The sequence below is a fragment of the Acipenser ruthenus genome, chromosome 23, assembly GCF_902713425.1.
Source record: "Acipenser ruthenus chromosome 23, fAciRut3.2 maternal haplotype, whole genome shotgun sequence".
NCBI classification, from domain to species: domain Eukaryota; kingdom Metazoa; phylum Chordata; class Actinopteri; order Acipenseriformes; family Acipenseridae; genus Acipenser; species Acipenser ruthenus.
Genome location: NC_081211.1, coordinates 152,214 through 173,326, shown reverse-complemented (window position 1 = coordinate 173,326; position 21,113 = coordinate 152,214). Strand labels below are relative to the sequence as shown.

Genomic DNA, 21,113 nt, shown 5'->3' with positions numbered 1-21,113 from the left:
GAGTCTGCTGTACCCAGCTACCTTGCTCGGCTAGGTCAACTCTTGAACATCAGTTATGCCGAAGATTACATCTGTAATCAGCAATCTGGTTGCAAAGGACCCCTTTATTTCACAATATGCCTGCGATGCACAAACAGGAGTCTGTGATCCCAAGCAAGCAGGAAAAACACAGTCTTTGAACGGGCTTGTCACGCAAGAGCAAAAGGAGTGTGGGAAATGGATTTTTAAATATTTTGAGAAACGAGGTGAACCCAGGCAGTGCGGAGAAGCCCAGCCCCAGAAGAATGTGAGGAGTGGGGGGGGGGGGGGGGGGCGGAGTGGGGCGCACTTTGATATGGGTGCAGCCAGCGTGTACAGAGCGTTCTGCACCTAACAAATCCACCCTCACAAACACTATCAATGCATCACTGTGTGTTTATTGAGAAACAGCATCTCCCAGCACTTACAACAAACACTGCATCAGCACCAGGCAGCACATTCCTTTAAACAAACCCACCCCCTTGATTTCATCCATGACCGTTTCACATTTAATACATCCACTATATCTTTACAAATCAGTGCATCACAGTTATTTCTTGCTGGTGAAATATCTTGATTGCTTCCGAAGATTTCATTAAAAAGCGACGTGTAAAAAAAAAAAATTAAAAAAATCTAAATCAAACTATGAATTTGAATACTCGTGTTCACATTTCTGTCAGTCATCTGAAAGCAAAAAGAGAAAATAAAGACTGGAAACAAGAGATCAACACGCAGACACGCACACACACACACACACACAAACACACACACAAACACACACACAAACACACACACACACACACACAAACACACTCACAGATACACACACACAAACACACTCACAGATACACACACACACACACACACACACACACACACTGACACACACACACTCACAGATACACACACACACACACACAAACACACTCACAGATACACACACACAAACACACTCACAGATACACACACACACACTGACACACACACACACACACACACAAACACACTCACAGATACACACACACAAACACACTCACAGATACACACACACACACACACTCACAGATACACACACACACACACACACACACACACAAACACACTCACAGATACACACACACACACACACAAACACACTCACAGGTACACACACACACACTGACACACACACACACTCTCACTCTGCTCAGTCCCCTCTCGCTCTCCACACAGCCGGTTCCTCAGGCCACACCCTGCAGTCTCACAGTCCAGGCCGGGGGGGCAGTGGGAGAGGGAGGACCTGGTGGGGGCAGGAGCACCGACAGGCCCGTCACCCCCAGGGGGGTCCACTTCAGAGGTTTGGGGCTCCCCAGCATCGTCACCTGTCCAGACAAGAACACAAAGTTAAACCCAGGCGTCAGGCTGGTTCGGACAGGCAGTGGTCCAGCCTGGTGTTTACACTGCAGGGACGCTCACACTAGACACACAGTACAGGTCAGTACAGAGCTTACGTTGGTGGCGGGAGACGTTTTGGGCGTGGTCAGTTCCAGCATGTTCTCCGCTGGCCACTGGAAGAAGATTGCGTAAACCAGAGAGTCTCTACTGGTGTACCTGGGAATGGGAGAGGAGTCGAAACAGGTGAGGGGTGCGATACGACAGGGAGCACCAGAATACACAGGACACCAAGGCACTGCCATGAAACACCTGAGCATCCAATACTTCCATTAGAAGAGATTCCCACAAGCATGGTGAAGCACAGAGAGGTGTGGGAAAGCATTGTAAAGCACAGAGAGGTCTGGTAAAGCATAGGGAAGCATTGTAAAGCACAGAGAGGTCTGGTAAAGCATAGGGAAGCATTGTAAAGCACAGAGAGGTCTGGTAAAGCATAGGGAAGCATTGTAAAGCACAGAGAGGTGTGGTAAAGCATAGGGAAGCATTGTGAAGCACAGAGAGGTGTGGTAAAGCATAGGGAAGCATTGTAAAGCACAGAGAGGTCTGGTAATGCATAGGGAAGCATTGTAAAGCACAGAGAGGTCTAGTAAAGCATAGGGAAGCATTGTAAAGCACAGAGAGGTGTGGTAAAGCATGTTTAAAACCTTGCAAACCAGGGTAAGCTATTGTAAATGCACAGTATGTATGTCGTCCTCAGTACCAGATGGGGACAGTGCTGTTCTCGCTCTGCACGTGCCAGGGTCGCGAGGAGTAGATGGCGTCTCCGTTGACCCGCAGCCACGCCCCCACGCCACGCAGCCGCTCCTCGAACACCACGGGGATCGTCCCCTCGGCCGTGGGACCCACGTTGAGCAGGTAGTTCCCTCCCAGGCTCACTGTCTGCACCAGGTCCTACAGAGAGGCAGGGGAGAGGGGGTGAGGCAGCGAGACACACACAGGCAGAGACAGAGACAGAGACACACACACACACACACACACACACACACATGCTCCACTGTACCCTGATGATGGTGGGCAGGTCCAGCAGCTCGCTCAGCCTCATGTCTCTCCGGTAGCCCCAGGAATGTGTGTCCACGGAGGTGCACTTCTCCCACTTGTGCTCAGGCAGCTTCCCAGGGGTGTACTTGTCCTCGCAGTTGTAGTAACCCCCATGTTTACAAGCGCACCCTGCTCCCCAGCGGTCATTCACAACCACTGTGTCCTGAAAGAAACTCAGGTCTCAGATTGTAGCTCCGAGCGTTTCAAAGACTGTATATAAAGACACGAACGAGCTCCCGCGTTCCTTCCCTCAGACAGCGAGATTTCATATAGCAGTCAGTGTGCCCTAGACCACACAGCTTCCCTTCCTCCCAGTCCCTCAGCTCTAATCACTGGACCCCACACCCTGCCTCTCCGCCCCCCCTCTGTTGAGCCAGCCTCCTTGACAGGGCTGGTGTTGCACACACCTTGACGGGGCTGCGGTTGTAGAGCCAGGCCAGGAATTCAGTGGAGTTCCAGTATGAATCGGGCGCCTCCCATTCCCCGTCCGACCAGATCAGGTCAGGCTTGTACCTGCGAGGCAACTGCATGATCAGCAGCAGCAGCACCTTCAAAAGAGCACCCATCTGTGCAAAAACACACTACTACATTGTGCGGCTGTCCCACTCTGTATAAACGCAACGCGATTATCATTACTTTGTTACTTGAGAACATCAGGTTCTGCAGGTTTAGGGTGTGGGGTCTGTATTATTTTTGCGAGTCACACTGTGATGAAACATTTCGTTGCTAACTCTTATTCTGCACTGCTCTGTAATGCTGTTGATAGAAGTCAAGGTCCTCATCTTCCTCATCTTCATCGCCATCATGCTGGTGGCTCTCATTTGTAAAGCCGTGGCGATGGCGAGGCGGACAGGACTGACAGGTTTGTTGCTCCTGCTCACGCTGCAGCTGCAGCCAGACCATGTGACCCGCATGGAAAGGCACCAGGATGCAGCTGCTTATCTACACTGTTGCATTTGAAAGCTTTGCAACACATCCTGAAGTGACGTTCGCAGAAAAAAAACAAGCCAAGAAGCCAACAGGGTTCTTCAAAGGGACACCAGTAGCAATGCTAATAAGGAGCCTCACCTTTGCACAAGGTCGTAGAGTTCCGGCAGGGTCTTACTGCGGACAAAGTCCTGGGTCTTAAAGCCCGCCTTCTTGTCGGAGAGGTAGAGCGGGTGAAACCATTCGAAGAGGGAATGGTACAGTCCGTAGCGCAGGTTCCTGGAGGGGAGGCAGACAGACAGAGAGACAGAAATGATGGTGGAATCAACCCAAGTCTATACTTTACACTTAGCAGGGAGGTTAACTAAAACAGAGAGGGAGAGAGAGCGAGAGAGACAGAGAGAGAGGCGCTTGTGATCAGCGCCTCGGGACCCTCACCTCTTCCTCAGCGCGGCCCCCAGGTCCCCCACAAGGTCGCGGTGTGGCCCCGTGTCCACAGAGTTCCAGTTCCACGACACCGGGGAGCCCCAGTTAGTGAAGCCCTCGTGGTGCTTTGTGGTTAGAACCACGTACCTGCCACACAACACAAACAGAACTGATACAGGGTCCACATAACCTGCATGAACCAAGCGTGCATTTACTGGATCTACACTCCAGGGATGGACATCAGACTCCTGTTGCACAGCAGCTTCACCCAGTCCAGGTTGTACTCCTGTGAGCTGGGTTAGCCCCACTGTATAGATAACAAGCTCAGGTGTGTCTTATTAAAAACTAATAGTGTAAAGCAGGAATTGATCAAACTGTTAGGCAATGGGAGTCTTATTGCACTCGCTGTGACAGTAGGGTGACTGGGTGATCGATTGATTGATTGATTGATTTGAATTACACACACACAATTTGCCATGTACTCACTTCGCTCCGGCAGCTTCGAATAGTTCGGTCCAGCTCTCCGGATCGAAAAATTCGGCCCGAAACTGTGGGGCGAACTCCGGGTAGCTGAACCCGGGCGGGTAGTTCAGCATCATGAACGCGAGGTAAGCCGCGTTGTGTTCTCCCTGCCAGTGCCACCAGAACCACTCGCTTCGGAACCCGGGTACCGAAAACACGCCCCAGTGCAAGAAGATACCGAACTTGGCCTCGTCGAACCAGGCGGGGAGCGGCCTCGAGTCCAGACTGTCCCAGTCCGGAGTGTACCGAACCCCGGGACCCCACGACGCGTCGACCGAGGCCCAGACGCATAGCAATAACAACAACTGGGCAAGAGACGGCATTGAGTTAGCCTGAGAGCAAATACCTATAAACAGCGAGAAAAGAGAAAAGTAAATAAGAGGAACGAAAACCGCTCCGAAATTTTAAATAATAATAATAATAATAATAATAATAATAAGTGTATTCGTCCTCTATTCGCTTACGGTAAGAAGTGTAGACTTGCGTAAACAAGATTTCCTGCAGCTGCACACAGTTTCATTAAATGACTTCCCCAGTTCACCTGCTTTGTGATTCTGTTTCATATTTCTGATTTATGGTTTTTATAGATATATTTTTTGGGGGGGATTTGTTCCGCTTCCTGGTCACCCGCCTCCCATGTGATTCACACGTGACCCGTGTTTTAAAGGAACCGGGTACGATTTAAATACAGTGTGCAGCAAGGACGTTCTTAAAACAAATGTTACAGACTAGCTAACTTGTAATCTGCAACTGATTAAGAGCTGAAAACTAGTGTAATAAAGCTGATTTTCACCTATATGATAGTCTATAGAAACGACTACATAATATTCACTATCTGCTTGCAAATCAGAAAAGAGCGCACGTCATGCACACCCAGTGGAAAACAATACAATAAAAAGCGTGTGATCTTCAGGTGATGTGTGTGTGTGTTTGTTTTTTCACTGCTCAAAGTTGCATTGCTTTTCCTCTGGGGTGCTGCAGGGGACTCTGCTCCCTCACTGCACTGTCCACGAGTCCATCTCTCCATACAGGACAGGTGGAGCGTGGCTCTCCTCTTTGAAATACCTAACTGTTTAACCCCGCCTCGTCTCACAGGTACAGCACACTTCTGTGATGGGATGGGAGGGGTGAAGTCGTGGGTCCGAGGAGCAGCTGTGCTCATTCAGGGAGAAGGAAAGCAGGACGAAGACCTTGTTGTGAATGGTTTTATTATGATTGTAGAGAAGTGCCTTTGACCCTCGAATGTACACGCTATTTAAACGACAGGTTAATACATTGGAAATCCCTTGCAGCTGCATGAATAACTCCCCCCCGATAGTAAGAACACAGACCCACAGCTGAGACTTACTCAGGACCTGAAGTGTGATCGGATCATTTCAATCCTATACCTTAACAAGGCAGGAGGGGACTTCTGAGCTCAAACCCGGGGCTAGTGTGTGTGTGTGACCCTGCGCTACAACCAGTGTGTGTGTGACCCTGCGCTACAACCAGTGTGTGTGTGTGTGTGTGACCCTGCACTATAACCAGTGTGTTTGTGTGTGTGTGTGTGTGTGTGTGACCCTGCACTATAACCAGTGTGCTTGTGTGTGTGTGTGACCCTGCACTATAACCAGTGTGCTTGTGTGTGTGTGTGTGTGTGACCCTGCACTATAACCAGTGTGCGTGTGTGTGTGTGTGACCCTGCACTATAACCAGTGTGCTTGTGTGTGTGTGTGTGTGTGTGTGTGTGTGACCCTGCACTATAACCAGTGTGTGTGTGTGTAACCCTGCACTATAACCAGTGTGCTTGTGTGTGTGTGTGTGTGTGACCCTGCACTATAACCAGTGTGCTTGTGTGTGTGTGTGTGTGTGTGACCCTGCACTATAACCAGTGTGCTTGTGTGTGTGTGTGTGTGTGTGTGACCCTGCACTATAACCAGTGTGCTTGTGTGTGTGTGTGTGTGTGACCCTGCACTATAACCAGTGTGCTTGTGTGTGTGTGTGACCCTGCACTATAACCAGTGTGCTTGTGTGTGTGTGTGTGACCCTGCACTATAACCAGTGTGCTTGTGTGTGTGTGTGTAACCCTGCACTATAACCAGTGTGCTTGTGTGTGTGTGTGTGTGTGACCCTGCACTATAACCAGTGTGCTTGTGTGTGTGTGTGTGTGTGACCCTGCACTATAACCAGTGTGCTTGTGTGTGTGTGTGTGTGTGACCCTGCACTATAACCAGTGTGCTTGTGTGTGTGTGTGACCCTGCACTATAACCAGTGTGCTTGTGTGTGTGTGTGACCCTGCACTATAACCAGTGTGCTTGTGTGTGTGTGTGTGTGTGTGTGACCCTGCACTATAACCAGTGTGTGTGTGTGTAACCCTGCACTATAACCAGTGTGCTTGTGTGCTTGTGTGTGTGTGTGACCCTGCACTATAACCAGTGTGTGTGTGTGTGTGTGTGTTTGCATCACAGTGCAGCGTGTAATGAAGCACGCCCTCCACTCAGAGAAGCATGCGCTCAGAGCGGGCTCTGCAGAGATGAAGGAAGTGTTTATCAGTGTAGCACAGCACTATATACAGGTGTGTAAAACTACAGTTACAAACAAAGCCTCATCCTCTGAGACCGTTGGGTTTTTCAAACACATCTCTCCATGCATTCTGTTTATTGCAGTCCCGTCTCTCCTCTTATGAAAGTTTACCATGGTAAATGTCTTTCTTATGCATTTCCACTGTGGTTTATAATGTTTTTAAATGCTTTACCAGACCACTTTGACCTGTGCAATGCTTGCTTGTGCTTTACCATGCTTTCACTGTGCTTCATCGCTTCGCTGTGCTTTTCCTGTGGGACGCTGATAAGGGTCTTGCAGAAAGATGAGCTGAATGCACTGAGATGTATAACAGACAGCACCAGACCATTGCATTTCATTAGATTTATATATACTGCACATTGCTGTGCTGTGATCTTCCATCGTCCAAACACAAAGTCCCTTCTCTTCTGTTCAGAGTCTGGTACCAGCTGGTTTCCCTTTTTGTTTCCTCTCTAAATATTAAGTAAATAAATACAATTGAATTCAAATTAAATAAAATAATAAAAAATCACAGAACAGTCTTTCAGCAGTTGCTCCTCCCTGAAGACAGGGGGCGCTCTATCCGATGACAGGCTTCACTTCCTTCCTGTCCATCTCCTCATCGCTGTCCTCCACTTCCTGGATGATTAGGTCCGCCCCCGAGTCCTCGGCCAGCTCGTCCTCGTCGGTCATTGGCCAGGACAGGCCCTCGTCATCCTCGAAGCAGGGCTCCGCTGCGCTGTGATTGGCTGAGCCGGGGGTGTCACACCCTGTCTCCAGCAGACAGTCGTTGCAGAGCCGGTAGCGACGCGTCCCCTCGCACACCACCCTCCCACTCAGCTCCGTCACGTGACGCTTACACTTCCTGCAGATGAGCTTCTGAGCCTGGTGAATCTGAGAGGGGGGTCACAATTACTACTGATAGTGCTGTTATTAGGTGAGGATACTTCCACGGTCATTACTGCTTGTCACAGCTGCAGTGCATGGTACAGTTTTTTGTCAATTGATAAATCTCTCGTAGACTCACACACTCTTGTGTCTTATATCCACAGGCCCCAAGAAACTGAAGGCCTGTTTGTGTGTGTCTGCTGCTCTGCGTTCTCAAAACTGTATTTCAGAACCTCGACAGAAACACACAGACTATCACAGCTGCAGACACACACAGACTGTCACAGCTGCAGACACACACAGACTATCACAGCTGCAGACACACACAGACTGTCACAGCTGCAGACACACAGACTGTCACAGCTGCAGACACACAGACTGTCGCAGACACACACACAGCTGCAGACACACAGTGACAGACACACACACAGCTGCAGACACACACACACTCACAGCTGCAGACACACACACACACACAGCTGCAGACACACACACACACACACAGCTGCAGACACACACACACACACAGCTGTAGACACACACACACACAGCTGCAGACACACACACACACTCACAGCTGCAGACACACACACACTCACAGCTGCAGACACACACAGTGACACACACACATACACACTCACAGTGACACACACACACACACACACGCACACGCACAGACCCTGTCAGACTCACAGTCTGGAAGTGGCTCCTCAGGTGCTCCAGTCGGGTGAATCTCTTCCCGCAGGCTTCGCAGGGGTAGGGTCTCTCCCCGGTGTGGCAGCGCAGGTGCCTCTTCAGATCTGCCTTCCTCTTCACCGTGTGCGTGCAGAACGGGCACTTGAACCGCATGGACGGGCACTCGTCTGAGAGGACAGAGAGGAGCGGGCGTGAGCCACCACATAAAACAAGCCACTCAATTCACTGGTGCAATTAACAGTACAGGGATGGAATTAAGCAGTTTGATCCAGTCCTGGTTTCACTAGGAGTTTAGTAAGACACGCCTGAGCTCCCATCAAGCTAATGAAGCATGCAGTGGGAAAACTGGAATGGGTGAAACTGCTGTGCAACAGGAGTCTGATTACCATCCCTGAAACAGGTCTGTGGGTCTACAAGATTTGTAGGATGTCTCCTCTCCCCCGACCCCCCCTCTCTCTCCCTGTCTCTCCCAGACCCCCTCTCTCTCGACTCTCCCTGTCTCTCCCCGACCCCCTCTCTCACTCTCCCCGAACACCTCTCTCTCTCCCCGACCCCCTCTCCCTCTATCACACTCCCTGTCTCTCCCCGACCCCCTCTCTCACACTCCCCCTCTCTCTCACACTCCCTGTCTCTCCCAGACCCCCTCTCTCACACTCCCCCTCTCTCTCCTCTCCCTGTCTCACCTTGGTTGAAGAGCCCCACCACCCCCACAATGGTCGGCAGGGTAGCGTACAGCTCATCTGCTTTATCAGCCTTGGGCTTGGAGGAGGAGGAGGAGGAGGAAGTAGCAGAGGGGGAGGAGGAGGAGGAGGAAGGGGGGGCCCCCTTGTGGTCTGGAGGTGAAAGTGCAGCAGGGGGTGGGGCGGGGGTCCAGCCTTTCTTCTTCCGCCCCGTCGCCGCCGTGCCCCCCCCACCTCCCTCCGTACCAGGACTGAACTGGAGGACCGCCGCGTCGCCCTCAAGCCCCCCCAGAGAGGTGTGCAGGGGCTGCCTGCTGGAGCGGGGCTTCCCTGGCCTGAACTCCATACCCTCCTGGGGCAGGGGGTGCTTGGAGGGGGGCGGGGGCTGGTCCTTTGGCTGCTGCTGCTGGTGGCGGTAATCCTGCTGGGCGCCGCTGCCGTTCTGAACGCGCCAGGAGGTGGCGCAGGAGAAGGAGGCGTGCGGCGCCCCCGTGTGGCCGGAGGACGGCGCTGGGTAGCGCTGCTGCTGCTGCTGCTCCTCGTCCTCCTTCTCGTCCTTGGCGCTGATGTCCAGCGAGGAGCGGATGAAGCCCTTGCAGTATCCGATGACGTCGGTCATCTGCAGGTAGCTGGCGGCGCTCATGACCTCGATGACGTTGTCGCTGCGCAGCTCCAGCCGGCCCGAGTACACGAAGTCCAGGATGATGGAGAAGATCTCCGGGGAGAAGACCTCGAAGGACGCCCCGACGGGCTGGGCTCCGCCACCCTGGGCCCCGCTGGACAGCAGCATGCGGAAGTAGCCGCTGCTGGCGAACAGCACGTTGCGGTGAGCCTGGAACAGCCGTCCCTCCACCAGCACGCTGCAGTCACAGAACAGGCCCTGCCGGCGCTGCTGGTCCAGCTGCTGCAGGAGACGGCTCTGGTGGGACGAGGAGATCTCAGAGGGGGAGGAGCTGCTGCAGGGCACACGCTGCTGCCCCCTGCGGGAGAGAGACAGGGAGGGAGGTTTTATATTCAGATACACAAAGTGACCAACCAGAACACTCGTAGAACCCTGCACTGACACAAGCAGGTTTGAGCTGCATTCACAGGCAGCAACACAGGACGCTATACGTGAGAATATCGAGTCTCCGCCCACACAGCGCTGCGCTGCGACAGCCTCGGCGTCCACTGTGATTGGCTGCTGGAGCTGTCAGTCAGGAGGCATTTAAAAATATATTTGATTGGGGATCAGCAACACCCGACCCGCGCCAGAGTCGGGCTCCTGGGATCAGACAGCTCGTCTTCAGCAAAAATAGGGAGCGTATTTATAGGACGCATGGGTCTTCTTCTGTAGCATTACAAGCCCAAATAAAACACACATATATCAAAAAAATAGAGCCGTTTTTTTATGTTGCAAATTTAGCTCAGTAATAAAATGCACATCTCTCTATTTTTTTTTAAATGTTATTGCGTATTACTCGCGTTCGGTTTTTGTTTGGTTAGTTATAGTTTAGAGACGGAAGCACAGGCACACAGCGGCGCGACGTTTGGCACCAGTGTGGCGCTCTCTGCATGAAACCAAAAACCAAAAAACACATTTATAAACCCGGGGCAGATATAATACATTCAAATACAACGAGGAAACACCGCGCTCACACGCCATCATGCGCTCCACGTCAGCGGGGTTTTAATAACATTGCTGTGCGCCTATATTATATGTAGATCTTAAAACAATGTTTTAAGCCGACGTCATTATTTAGCAAGGCAGGCAGGCGGTGCCCGTGGGTATGATCAAGACAAAACCAACGCCCGCTTAATGTGTATCAAATACATAGGGACAGAGAAAAACACGCAGAATCATTCAATAACCCCCCAGCCGCCTCCCAAGCACTGTAGCGAGGTAATTACACAAGATCACCCGCTCCACCCTCCATAGTTAAAATTAAAATCGCCCCGGTTCTTTCGCTGCAGCGCGTCCGCCCTGGTTCCATACCCAGCGGTAGACGCACAGACTCTCTGCGGCGCTCGCTGCTTGCTGCTCAGGCGCTAATTATCTGCCAGACCCGCTGACGCCCTACACCCCCTCCAAGATTATTATACATTACGCCTCACAGACTGTAATAATCGATGCTTACTGTAGCCCGTGTTCGCCTGACGACCCTTTTCCTCGCATATCTGTCAGCATGTCCATTTTTTGTTGTCCTCCCTGTAGAGCGCACAGGGTATTTTTCACTTCAGTTCCTGTTCAGCCCTAAAGACTGGAACCCGTTTGTCGGACAAAGAGAATCTTCGCTGACGTGGGTGTTCCATTGGGCGCCCTAGGGCTTGCGAGCCATTTAAAGGGCCAGCGACACCCACTTACCCGGTCAGTCCCCTCACTACCCCAAATGAATATTTTAAACGCGCCCTGGAATAATTTGTTTATTTAAGACAGAAGCTCGTTCGAATAGGAAACATAAAGAATCACGTGTTACTTTTTTAAGTATGGGTAAAGCTGTAACCATTACAATAAAAACTTTTAAACGAGGTGAGATTTGCATGTTAATGGCGATAACGTATTTTTTGACAAGTTGTGAAAATACAAACATTTGCTATTTCACTTTAATTTACGTCTCGCCCCGTTTATTTGACTGTTTTTGTTAAACAGTATTTTTTTAACTGTGTTTATTAGTGTTATTTTCCCAGTACATAACCAGTTCACCTGCTGGAGTTCAGTAAAACGAACCACAAATATCACTCAGACATGCAGACAGACCCCAGTCGAGTCGTTACAATGAAAGGGTCCATTACAGTTAAACCAGAATACATACATAACGAAAACAAAAACACATGGTATTATTATTATTATTATTATTATTATTATTTCATGTCCTTGTTGTGTTACTCGCATGAACTCCTTGCGTTTCTTTGCATTCTAAACGGTTCGGATATTTTCAAAGGGTTCTGCGGTTCCTCCGTTTCCGGTGCGTCTCATGGTCCTCTCTCACGGGCAGCGGCGTTTCGTCTCTTGTTAGACTGCCAGTACAAATTCTACTACCAGTACCAGAGTCCCCAGTAAAGACTGCTGCCAGTCCAGTAGCTTACCGACCACGCATGGGCTGGACACTTTCACTCGTTTCATTTTAACAAAACAAGTTTCCAGGTTAGGAAGCAAGCAGAATACAAGTGGGTTGTGTTGTTAAGGGTAATAGCACACAGACTTAGTTATTAATACGACTACTCCTAATAATAATAATAATAATAATAATAATAATAATGCACAAACTGGTCGGTTTTATCAAGGTACTGTATTTATTGAAAAGTGCAAAACCAATTGCTCCAGACAAACCAACACACAGGAAATGGACAAAAGGACCCTTTTTAATACATCCTGTATATACATATAACGCTGTACCTCACTGTGCTCGCCCGGGCTGCAGGAGTCTGGCTGCACACACAAGAACTACATGTGCAACTCTGACACCTTGAATAATGCAGTGGAATTACAAACCAGAACAAAGTATATCAAAACAACAAGGCTCACTTTCAGTCGGTTTAAATGTTGTTTACACGGTACTGTACTTTCACAAACATTTTGCATTGTCACTCTTCTCATTAGAATGATTTAAATCAAACGTGTGCAGCTTTGGCTTGCACCCTAAAAGAAATGTTTAAACGTGTTTTATTTCTTCATTTTTTTCCCAAAATTTTGGTGTCTCAAGTCTGTCCTTTCTCTTAAGGGGTTGAGGGAGGGAGCAGTTCAGTCTCTGTGCCTCAAGCCTGCCCTGGACTGGAGGGAGCCCCCTTTCTCTTAGGGAGGGAGGGAGGGAGGGAGCAGTTCAGTCTCTGTGCCTCAAGCCTGCCCTGGACTGGAGGGAGCCCCCTTTCTCTTAGGGGGTGAGGGAGGGAGGGAGGGAGGGAGCAGCTCAGTCTCTGTGCCTCAAGCCTGCCCTGGACTGGAGGGAGCCCCCTTTCTCTTAGGGGGTGAGGGAGGGAGGGAGCAGCTCAGTCTCTGTGCCTCAAGCCTGCCCTGGACCTCTCTTCCCTCATCCAGTAATCAGGATACAGCTGACTGAGAGGCAGACAGGCAGGCAGAGCTGTGCAGCGTACCTCATCCCATAACCCCTGAGCAGCTCAGCTCTCTCCCCCTCCGTCCCCCCCCTCCCCCTCCCCCTCCCCCTCCCTCCCTCGCTCTCCTCTCCTCTACACCTCGTAGTTTTGGGGTTGGGGAACAGAACTGTGTCCAGCTTTTTCACGTAATAGCACGATTTGGTTTTTTTGTAACCTCTTTTCATTATTAGGTTTGGGATTGAACAGACCGTTTTTCAGAGATTGCTCTTATATTTGGAGCTGAGTACCGTCCATGTTGTTCTAGTGGTTCACATGGCACAGTTGTGTAGATGAATGTTCTGTTCTCCGCTCCGTGCCTCACTTCGCTCTCCTACATTAACCCCTCGCACTCCGAGAGCTGCCTGTGCAGCTGGTGCTTGTCATCCAGCTCCTCCCCTTCCCTTCCCCTCGGCTCCGCCTCCCCCGACTCCCCGATGTAGACCGGCCAATCGCCGTCCCCGTCGCTGCGCTCGGCCCCCTCTGATTGGCTGAGGTTGATGGGGGCAGGGTCCTCGTGCGTGGTGGTGACGCAGGTGCAGCCGTCGCACAGTCCGAAGCGCTTCAGCCCGTGAGAGACAGCGCCTGAGAACGTGCGCCGGCAACCCTTACACACGATGGGCCAGCTGGAGCGATGCACCTGCATAAAGACAAGGACACCGGGTCAGTACCGGTACTCTCCTCTCCAACCCTAACCTGAGCATGACATGGGCACCTCCCTCTCCCAGCTCCAAAAATCCATCCCCTCAGCGAGTGGCCCCTCCCCTCTCCTCTCTCTCCCTCAGCGAGTGGCCCCTCCCCTCTCCTCTCTCTCCCTCAGCGAGTGGCCCCTCCCCTCTCCTCTCTCTCCCTCAGCGAGTGGCTCCTCCCCTCTCCTCCCCCTCAGCGAGTGTCTCCTCCCCTCTCCTCTCCCCCTCAGCGAGTGGCTCCTCCCCTCTCCTCTCTCCCTCAGCGAGTGGCTCCTCCCCTCTCATCTCCCTCAGCGAGTGGCTCCTCCCCTCTCCCCTCCCCCTCAGCGAGTGGCTCCTCCCCTCCTCTCCCCCTCAGTGAGTGGCCCCTCCCCTCCCCCTCAGCGAGTGGCTCCTCCCCTCTCCTCTCCCCCTCAGCGAGTGGCTCCTCCCCTCTCCCTCAGCGAGTGTCTCCTCCCCTCTCCTCTCCCCCTCAGCGAGTGGCTCCTCCCCTCTCCTCTCTCCCTCAGCGAGTGGCTCCTCCCCTCTCATCTCCCTCAGCGAGTGGCTCCATCCCTCTCCCCTCCCCCTCAGCGAGTGGCTCCTCCCCTCCTCTCCCCCTCAGTGAGTGGCCCCTCCCCTCCCCCTCAGCGAGTGGCTCCTCCCCTCTCCTCCTCAGCGAGTGGCTCCTCCCCTCTCCCTCAGCGAGTGGCCCCTCCCCTCTCCCCTCTCCCTCAGCGAGTGGCTCCTCCCCTCTCCCCCTCAGCGAGTGGCTCCTCCCCTCTCCCTCAGTGAGTGGCCCCTCCCCTCTCCCCTCTCCCTCAGTGAGTGGCTCCTCCCCTCTCCCCCTCAGTGAGTGGCCCCTCCCCTCTCCTCTCTGTACTCACGCTCAGCGAGTGGCTCCTCCCCTCTCCCTCAGTGAGTGGCCCCTCCCCTCCCCCTCAGCGAGTGGCCCCTCCCCTCTCCTCTCTGTACTCACGCTCAGCGAGTGGCTCCTCCCCTCTCCCTCAGCGAGTGGCCCCTCCCCTCTCCCTCAGCGAGTGGCCCCTCCCCTCTCCCTCAGCGAGTGGCCCCTCCCCTCTCCCTCAGCGAGTGGCTCCTCCCCTCTCCTCTCTCCCTCAGTGAGTGGCCCCTCCCCTCCCCTCTCCCTCAGCGAGTGGCCCCTCCCCTCCCCTCTCCCTCAGCGAGTGGCCTCTCCCCTCTCCTCTCTGTACTCACGCTCAGCGAGTGGCTCCTCCCCTCTCCCCCTCAGTGAGTGGCTCCTCCCCTCTCCCTCAGCGAGTGGCTCCTCCCCTCCCCTCTCCCTCAGTGAGTGGCCCCTCCCCTCTCCCCTCCCCTCTCTGTACTCACACTCAGCGAGTGGCTCCTCCCCTCTCCCCTCTCCCTCAGCGAGTGGCTCCTCCCCTCTCCTCTCTCCCTCAGCGAGTGGCTCCTCCCCTCTCCCTCAGTGAGTGGCCCCTCCCCTCCCCTCTCCCTCAGCGAGTGGCCCCTCCCCTCTCCCCTCTCCTCTCTGTACTCACACTCAGCGAGTGGCTCCTCCCCTCTCCCCTCTCCTCTCTGTACTCACACTCAGCGAGGGGCCCCTCCCCTCTCCTCTCTGTACTCACACTCAGCGAGTGGCCCCTCCCCTCTCCTCTCTGTACTCACGCTCAGCGAGTGGCTCCTCCCCTCTCCTCTCTCCCCCTCATCGAGTGGCTCCTCCCCTCTCCTCTCTCCCTCAGTGAGTGGCCCCTCCCCTCCCCTCTCCCTCAGCGAGTGGCCCCTCCCCTCTCCCTCAGCGAGTGGCTCCTCCCCTCTCCTCTCTCCCTCAGTGAGTGGCCCCTCCCCTCCCCTCTCCCTCAGCGAGTGGCCCCTCCCCTCCCCTCTCCCTCAGCGAGTGGCCTCTCCCCTCTCCTCTCTGTACTCACGCTCAGCGAGTGGCTCCTCCCCTCTCCCCCTCAGTGAGTGGCTCCTCCCCTCTCCCTCAGCGAGTGGCTCCTCCCCTCCCCTCTCCCTCAGTGAGTGGCCCCTCCCCTCTCCCCTCCCCTCTCTGTACTCACACTCAGCGAGTGGCTCCTCCCCTCTCCCCTCTCCCTCAGCGAGTGGCTCCTCCCCTCTCCTCTCTCCCTCAGCGAGTGGCTCCTCCCCTCTCCCCTCTCCCTCAGTGAGTGGCCCCTCCCCTCCCCTCTCCCTCAGCGAGTGGCCCCTCCCCTCTCCCCTCTCCTCTCTGTACTCACACTCAGCGAGTGGCTCCTCCCCTCTCCCCTCTCCTCTCTGTACTCACACTCAGCGAGGGGCCCCTCCCCTCTCCTCTCTGTACTCACACTCAGCGAGTGGCCCCTCCCCTCTCCTCTCTGTACTCACGCTCAGCGAGTGGCTCCTCCCCTCTCCTCTCTCCCCCTCATCGAGTGGCTCCTCCCCTCTCCTCTCTCCCTCAGTGAGTGGCTCCTCCCCTCTCCTCTCTCCCTCAGTGAGTGGCTCCTCCCCTCTCCTCTCTCCCTCAGTGAGTGGCTCCTCCTCTCCCCTCTCCCTCAGCGAGTGGCTCCTCCCCTCTCCTCTCTGTACTCACACTCAGTGAGTGGCTCCTCCCCTCTCCTCTCTGTACTCACACTCAGCGAGTGGCTCCTCCCCTCTCCTCTCTGTACTCACACTCAGTGAGTGGCTCCTCCCCTCTCCTCTCTGTACTCACACTCAGTGAGTGGCTCCTCCCCTCTCCTCTCTGTACTCACACTCAGTGAGTGGCTCCTCCCCTCTCCTCTCTGTACTCACACTCAGCGAGTGGCTCCTCCCCTCTCCTCTCTGTACTCACACTCAGTGAGTGGCTCCTCCCCTCTCCTCTCTGTACTCACACTCAGTGAGTGGCTCCTCCCCTCTCCTCTCTGTACTCACACTCAGTGAGTGGCTCCTCCCCTCTCCTCTCTGTACTCACACTCAGTGAGTGGCTCCTCCCCTCTCCTCTCTGTACTCACACTCAGCGAGTGGCCCCTCCCCTCTCCTCTCTGTACTCACACTCAGCGAGTGGCTCCTCAGGTGCTCCTGTCGGGTGAATCTCTTGCCGCAGGTCTCGCAGGGGTAGGGTCTCTCCCCGGTGTGGCAGCGGATGTGTCTCTTCAGGATGCCCTTCTGTTTGGCGGTGTACGGGCAGAACGGGCACCTGTGGAGCTTCACCGACGCCACCAGGCCGTCTCCTGGCACAACACACAACACTTTAAATACACCGCATTGCAAACCAAACCCTCCCCAAACAACTCAGTGCACTGCAATGTCAAATCAACGTTTAAATGTGTTTTTATTCTGTATTCAGTGACATGCTGTTGAGTGTTCTTTATAGTTACGGATGACAGTGATAAACCAACTCCATTTAGTACGCTGCAATGTCAAATCAAATATCCCTAAATAACACCGGAGCAGGAATATGAGACAGAATTACTAAACTCTTACTTCAGCACAAAGTTAAGCTAGTAAAACAAACTAGATGTAGCAACTCCTCACTCCCCTTCTCCTCAGCCTCACTCCCCTTATCCCCAGCCTCACTCCCCTTCTCCCCAGCCTCACTCCTCACTCCCCTTCTCCCCAGCATCACTCCCCTTCTCCTCAGCCTCACTCCCCTTCTCCTCAGCCTCACTCCCCTTCTCCCCAGCCTCACTCCCCTTCTCCCCAGCCTCACTCCCCTTCTCCCCAGCCTCACTCCCCTTCTCCTCAGCCTCACTCCCCTTCTCCCCAGCCTCACTCCCCTTATCCCCAGCCTCACTCCCCTTCTCCCCAGCCTCACTCCCCTTCTCCTCAGCCTCACCTGTGTCCTCCCCATACCAGTCACTGTGGATCTCCATGAGGGACGGCGTGGAGAAGCCGCCCCCCTCCTCCCCGCTGCTCCCTCCCCCCAGGCTGTGGTTGAAGTGCTGCAGCAGCTCCTCCCTCCTGGGCTCCCCCCCGCCGCCCCTCAGCAGCGCCTCCAGGAACTGCTTCACAGGGTAGCCGTCGCTGCTGGGGGGCTGGGAGCAGGGGCTGGGCCTGTCACAGTCCGGGGGCGGGGCGTGGAACGGGGGCTTCTCCTCCACTGACTCCTCCCCTTCCTCGTCGGGGTCGAACTCTGTCTTGGGGTTGGCCAGGCCCATGAGGAGCAGGGAGGAGGAGGAGCAGGGGGAGGAGGAGGAGGAGGGGGGGGAGTGGCTGGGCTTGTCCGCGGACGAGGAGGAGGGGACAGGAGGGGGTTTCAGAGCCAGATCCACGGGGAGAAAGCCGGGGAGCTCCTCCCCTCTGGTGGAGCCCTCTCTCTCTGAGCTGGGCGGCAGCGCGGGCTCATCGGAGACCCCCCCCGTGCCGCTGTCCGCCAGCCCCTCCCTCTCGCGGCTGCAGATCTCCAGGGAGGAGCGGATGAAGCTCTTGCAGGTGCTGACCGCGTCGGTCATCTGCAGGTAGCTGGCGGCGCTCATGACCTCTATGACGTTGTCGCTGCGCAGCTCCAGCCGGCCCGAGTACACGAAGTCCAGGATGAGAGCGAAGGCGTCGGCCGTCACGATGTCCAGCACGGCGGTGCTGCCGGGCCGGCCGGGCTCCTGCAGGCAGCGCACCAGCAGGGCGCGGAAGTAGCCGCTGCTGGCGAACAGCACGTTGCGGTGAGCCTTGAAGAGGCGCCCCTCCACCAGCACGCTGCAATCGCAGAAGAAGTCGCGCTTGCGCTGCTCGTTCAGCTCCCCGAGCAGGCGAGACTGGTACGACGGGACCTCCATCCTCGATGCCAGCGTGAACACGGGCACACGGGCAGAGAGAGCAGGGGGGCGGGGAGCAGCCTGACACTGCACACTGCAGAGAAGGAGAACACAAGAAAATCAGGGACGGAGACAGCATTAACACTGCACAGCCGTTCCATCCATTCCTGCTTTTACTGTGAGTTTAATCAGACACACCTGCACACACTGTGGCTGATCGAGCTGGTAGTAAAACCTGGACTGGGTGAAGCTGCCGCGCAGCAGGAGTCTCATTCCCATCCCTGGAAACTGACACCGTGCCTCTTTGATAGCACCAGTCCTGGTTTGCACGCTGTCCCTGTTTCATGTGTTTTGTGAACGAGAGGAGTCCGTTCAGCCCCTCAGCGCTCCCAGTTCCCAGGAGGTGATTGATCGCAACACTCTTGTCTAGTCTTGGTGTTGAAGCACCCAGTGATTCAGCATCAGCAACAGGTTTACCACAGGGAGATCTGCACAGTATTCTGCAATTTACCATGGTTTAAATACGCTTTGACATGCCCATCTGTGCTTTACAATGCTTCCCTATGCTTTACCAGACCTCTCTGTGCTTTACAATGCTTCCCTATGCTTTACCACACCTCTCTGTGCTTTACAATGCTTCCCTATGCTTTACCAGACCTCTCTGTGCTTTACAATGCTTCCCTATGCTTTACCAGACCTCTCTGTGCTTTACAATGCTTCCCTATGCTTTACCAGACCTCTCTGTGATGTACAATGCTTCCCTATGCTTTACCAGACCTCTCTGTGCTTTACAATGCTTCTCTATGCTTTACCAGACCTCTCTGTGCTTTACAATGCTTCCCTATGCTTTACCACACCTCTCTGTGCTTTACAATGCTTCCCTATGCTTTACCAGACCTCTCTGTGCTTTACAATGCTTCCCTGTGCTTTACCAGACCTCTCTGTGCTTTACAATGCTTCCCTATGCTTTACCACACTCTCTGTGCTTTACAATGCTTCCCTATGCTTTTCGCTGTGCTTTATTACACTTTGCAATGGTTTTACTTTGAGAAGCTTACAAACTTGACACACACTGAAAAACTCTTAAACATTAAAACGTTGATCACATGAAGCGGTTGGTTCAAATAAAGCCGTAGGGAATGCTGTTTTTGATTACAATATGCGGTTAGTGCAATTTATCACTCATTCTACGAAGCAGTTTTCACCGAATCTCGCACTTCGTGATGCACTGTGATGAAGTAAAGGCGTTATTTATATTTTAAAAACTAGATTTATACATATATTTATAAAGAGCTAATGCGTGCAGCGCCCCGTGTAACGATAGCGAGCTTGACAGGGATACTGAAAAAAAAAAAAATAATAATAATAACGCGACAGAAAGCCTCCTGTATTTAAATAACTAACAAGGAAAACGTGCGTGTAATCAGGACGGCGTGTGTAAGTTTCATTAAAAAAAAGAACTGTCAAATAAAAATGTGATTTAAATTTAAATGCAAACAATAACAACGCGATTTCACTCACCTCCACACTGAAAAAAAAAAACTGTCTTCCTGTCACTGCGAGCGCGACCTCCGGGACCTACTGACGCCGCAGACCAATCGGGAGCCGGAATGGAAACCCACGGACCTATCAAAAACAAGGGACGGGCTCAAGGGGCGGGATTAGAAGAGTGATCGGTTCGGTGTCATAAAAAGCCTGAGGACACGCGCAGCATGGAGTACTGACGCAGGGGCTTCTGGGTTTGTAGTTTTTTGTGTTTTTTTAACTTTGAAAGCTAGTAAATGATTCAATGGGTTAAGATAATGCATGCAGTTGAGGCTGCAACACACCCACCCGAGCTAAATGAACGCATCTCCGTGGATCTGTGTTTCCCAGTGTTTGCAATTTCAAATGACAATTTAAATCCACCAGAGGGAGCAATCGTCTCTGAAAAGACCTCCCGTGGACGTTAGCACGGCTTCAACCCTTTCGTGCACCAAACATTGAACATAGATTTTAAAAAGCAGTCTTGGGACACTTCATTGACGTTATTTGCCATTGCTTTATAAGACGCATCAGTATCATATCTGTGTGTGTGTGTGTGTGTGTGTGTGTGTGTGTGGTTTATATTTATTTATTTATTTATTTATTTGGTTTATTTGGTTTATATAATAATCGATAAGAATTTCTGGGACCATGAGCGTGAAGGCTAATTGAAATATAAATATATACGGTATTATGGTCTACTATTTGCACAGAGAAAATGAATACATTCTAAAATGAGTAAATACAGAGATAAGAAACGCGGTTATATTGCAGTGCAATGCACGCAAACATGTCATAAATGGTATAACTGAACCCCGGTGGGGTGTAAATGAAGCGTCTGTTCCCCGGCAGGAAGTTCATAGACAGCATCGCTCTTCTTTAAATTACATTCCCATACAGAAAGTCGCTTTTCTCTTTTTGCGGTCTCAGAGACTCCGCCATCCCGAATCCTCTGTAATTACCATTTGAATTTGGATTTCTAATTTGGAACGTTTCTT

The 21,113-nt window shown here is 53.0% G+C and overlaps 2 protein-coding genes across 3 annotated transcripts; both read right to left on the bottom strand.

Annotated features, from left to right (window-relative positions):
- Positions 1 to 396: 396 nt before the first annotated feature.
- LOC117414115 (tissue alpha-L-fucosidase-like) lies at positions 397 to 5,003 on the bottom strand. Of its 2 annotated transcripts, XM_034023835.3 has the most exons (9): positions 4,827 to 5,001; positions 4,327 to 4,708; positions 3,853 to 3,987; positions 3,556 to 3,693; positions 2,895 to 3,000; positions 2,450 to 2,650; positions 2,150 to 2,340; positions 1,509 to 1,608; positions 397 to 1,379 (listed from the first exon to the last, which is right to left on the bottom strand). In XM_034023835.3, the coding sequence occupies exons 2-9, from the start codon at positions 4,683 to 4,685 to the stop codon at positions 1,239 to 1,241; spliced, it is 1,371 nt and encodes a 456-aa protein (XP_033879726.3). In that variant the 5' UTR covers positions 4,686 to 4,708; positions 4,827 to 5,001; the 3' UTR covers positions 397 to 1,238. The 2 variants fall into 2 exon arrangements, with proteins under 2 accessions (XP_033879726.3, XP_058853300.1); XM_058997317.1 differs by lacking the exon at positions 3,853 to 3,987 and having other exon boundaries at positions 4,827 to 5,003.
- Positions 5,004 to 7,346: 2,343 nt separating this feature from the next.
- On the bottom strand, positions 7,347 to 20,192 carry LOC117413349 (uncharacterized). Its single transcript, XM_058996663.1, has 8 exons — positions 20,113 to 20,192; positions 17,676 to 18,685; positions 16,892 to 17,070; positions 13,573 to 13,875; positions 11,285 to 11,355; positions 9,171 to 10,147; positions 8,485 to 8,654; positions 7,347 to 7,797 (listed from the first exon to the last, which is right to left on the bottom strand). Exons 2-8 carry the CDS (start codon positions 18,610 to 18,612, stop codon positions 7,483 to 7,485), a joined length of 2,952 nt encoding a protein of 983 aa, XP_058852646.1. The 5' UTR covers positions 18,613 to 18,685; positions 20,113 to 20,192; the 3' UTR covers positions 7,347 to 7,482.
- Positions 20,193 to 21,113: the final 921 nt, after the last annotated feature.

Bases quoted from the DNA above. Each gene is read 5' to 3' on its own strand.
- LOC117414115 (XM_034023835.3), bottom strand. From the start codon at position 4,685: ATGCCGTCTCTTGCCCAGTTGTTGTTATTGCTATGCGTCTGGGCCTCG. The intron at 3,694-3,852 runs GTGAGGGTCCCG...CCTCCCCTCCAG, and splicing joins GGGGCCGCGCTGAGGAAGAG to GAACCTGCGCTACGGACTGT. The intron at 3,001-3,555 runs GTGAGGCTCCTT...GTTGCCTCGCAG, and splicing joins CTCTACGACCTTGTGCAAAG to GTACAAGCCTGACCTGATCT.
- LOC117413349 (XM_058996663.1), bottom strand. From the start codon at position 18,612: ATGGAGGTCCCGTCGTACCAGTCTCGCCTGCTCGGGGAGCTGAACGAG. The intron at 17,071-17,675 runs GTGAGGCTGAGG...GTGTTGTGCCAG, and splicing joins CTGGTATGGGGAGGACACAG to GAGACGGCCTGGTGGCGTCG. The intron at 7,798-8,484 runs GTGAGTCTGACA...CCCCCCTCTCAG, and splicing joins TGAGGAGCCACTTCCAGACT to ATTCACCAGGCTCAGAAGCT.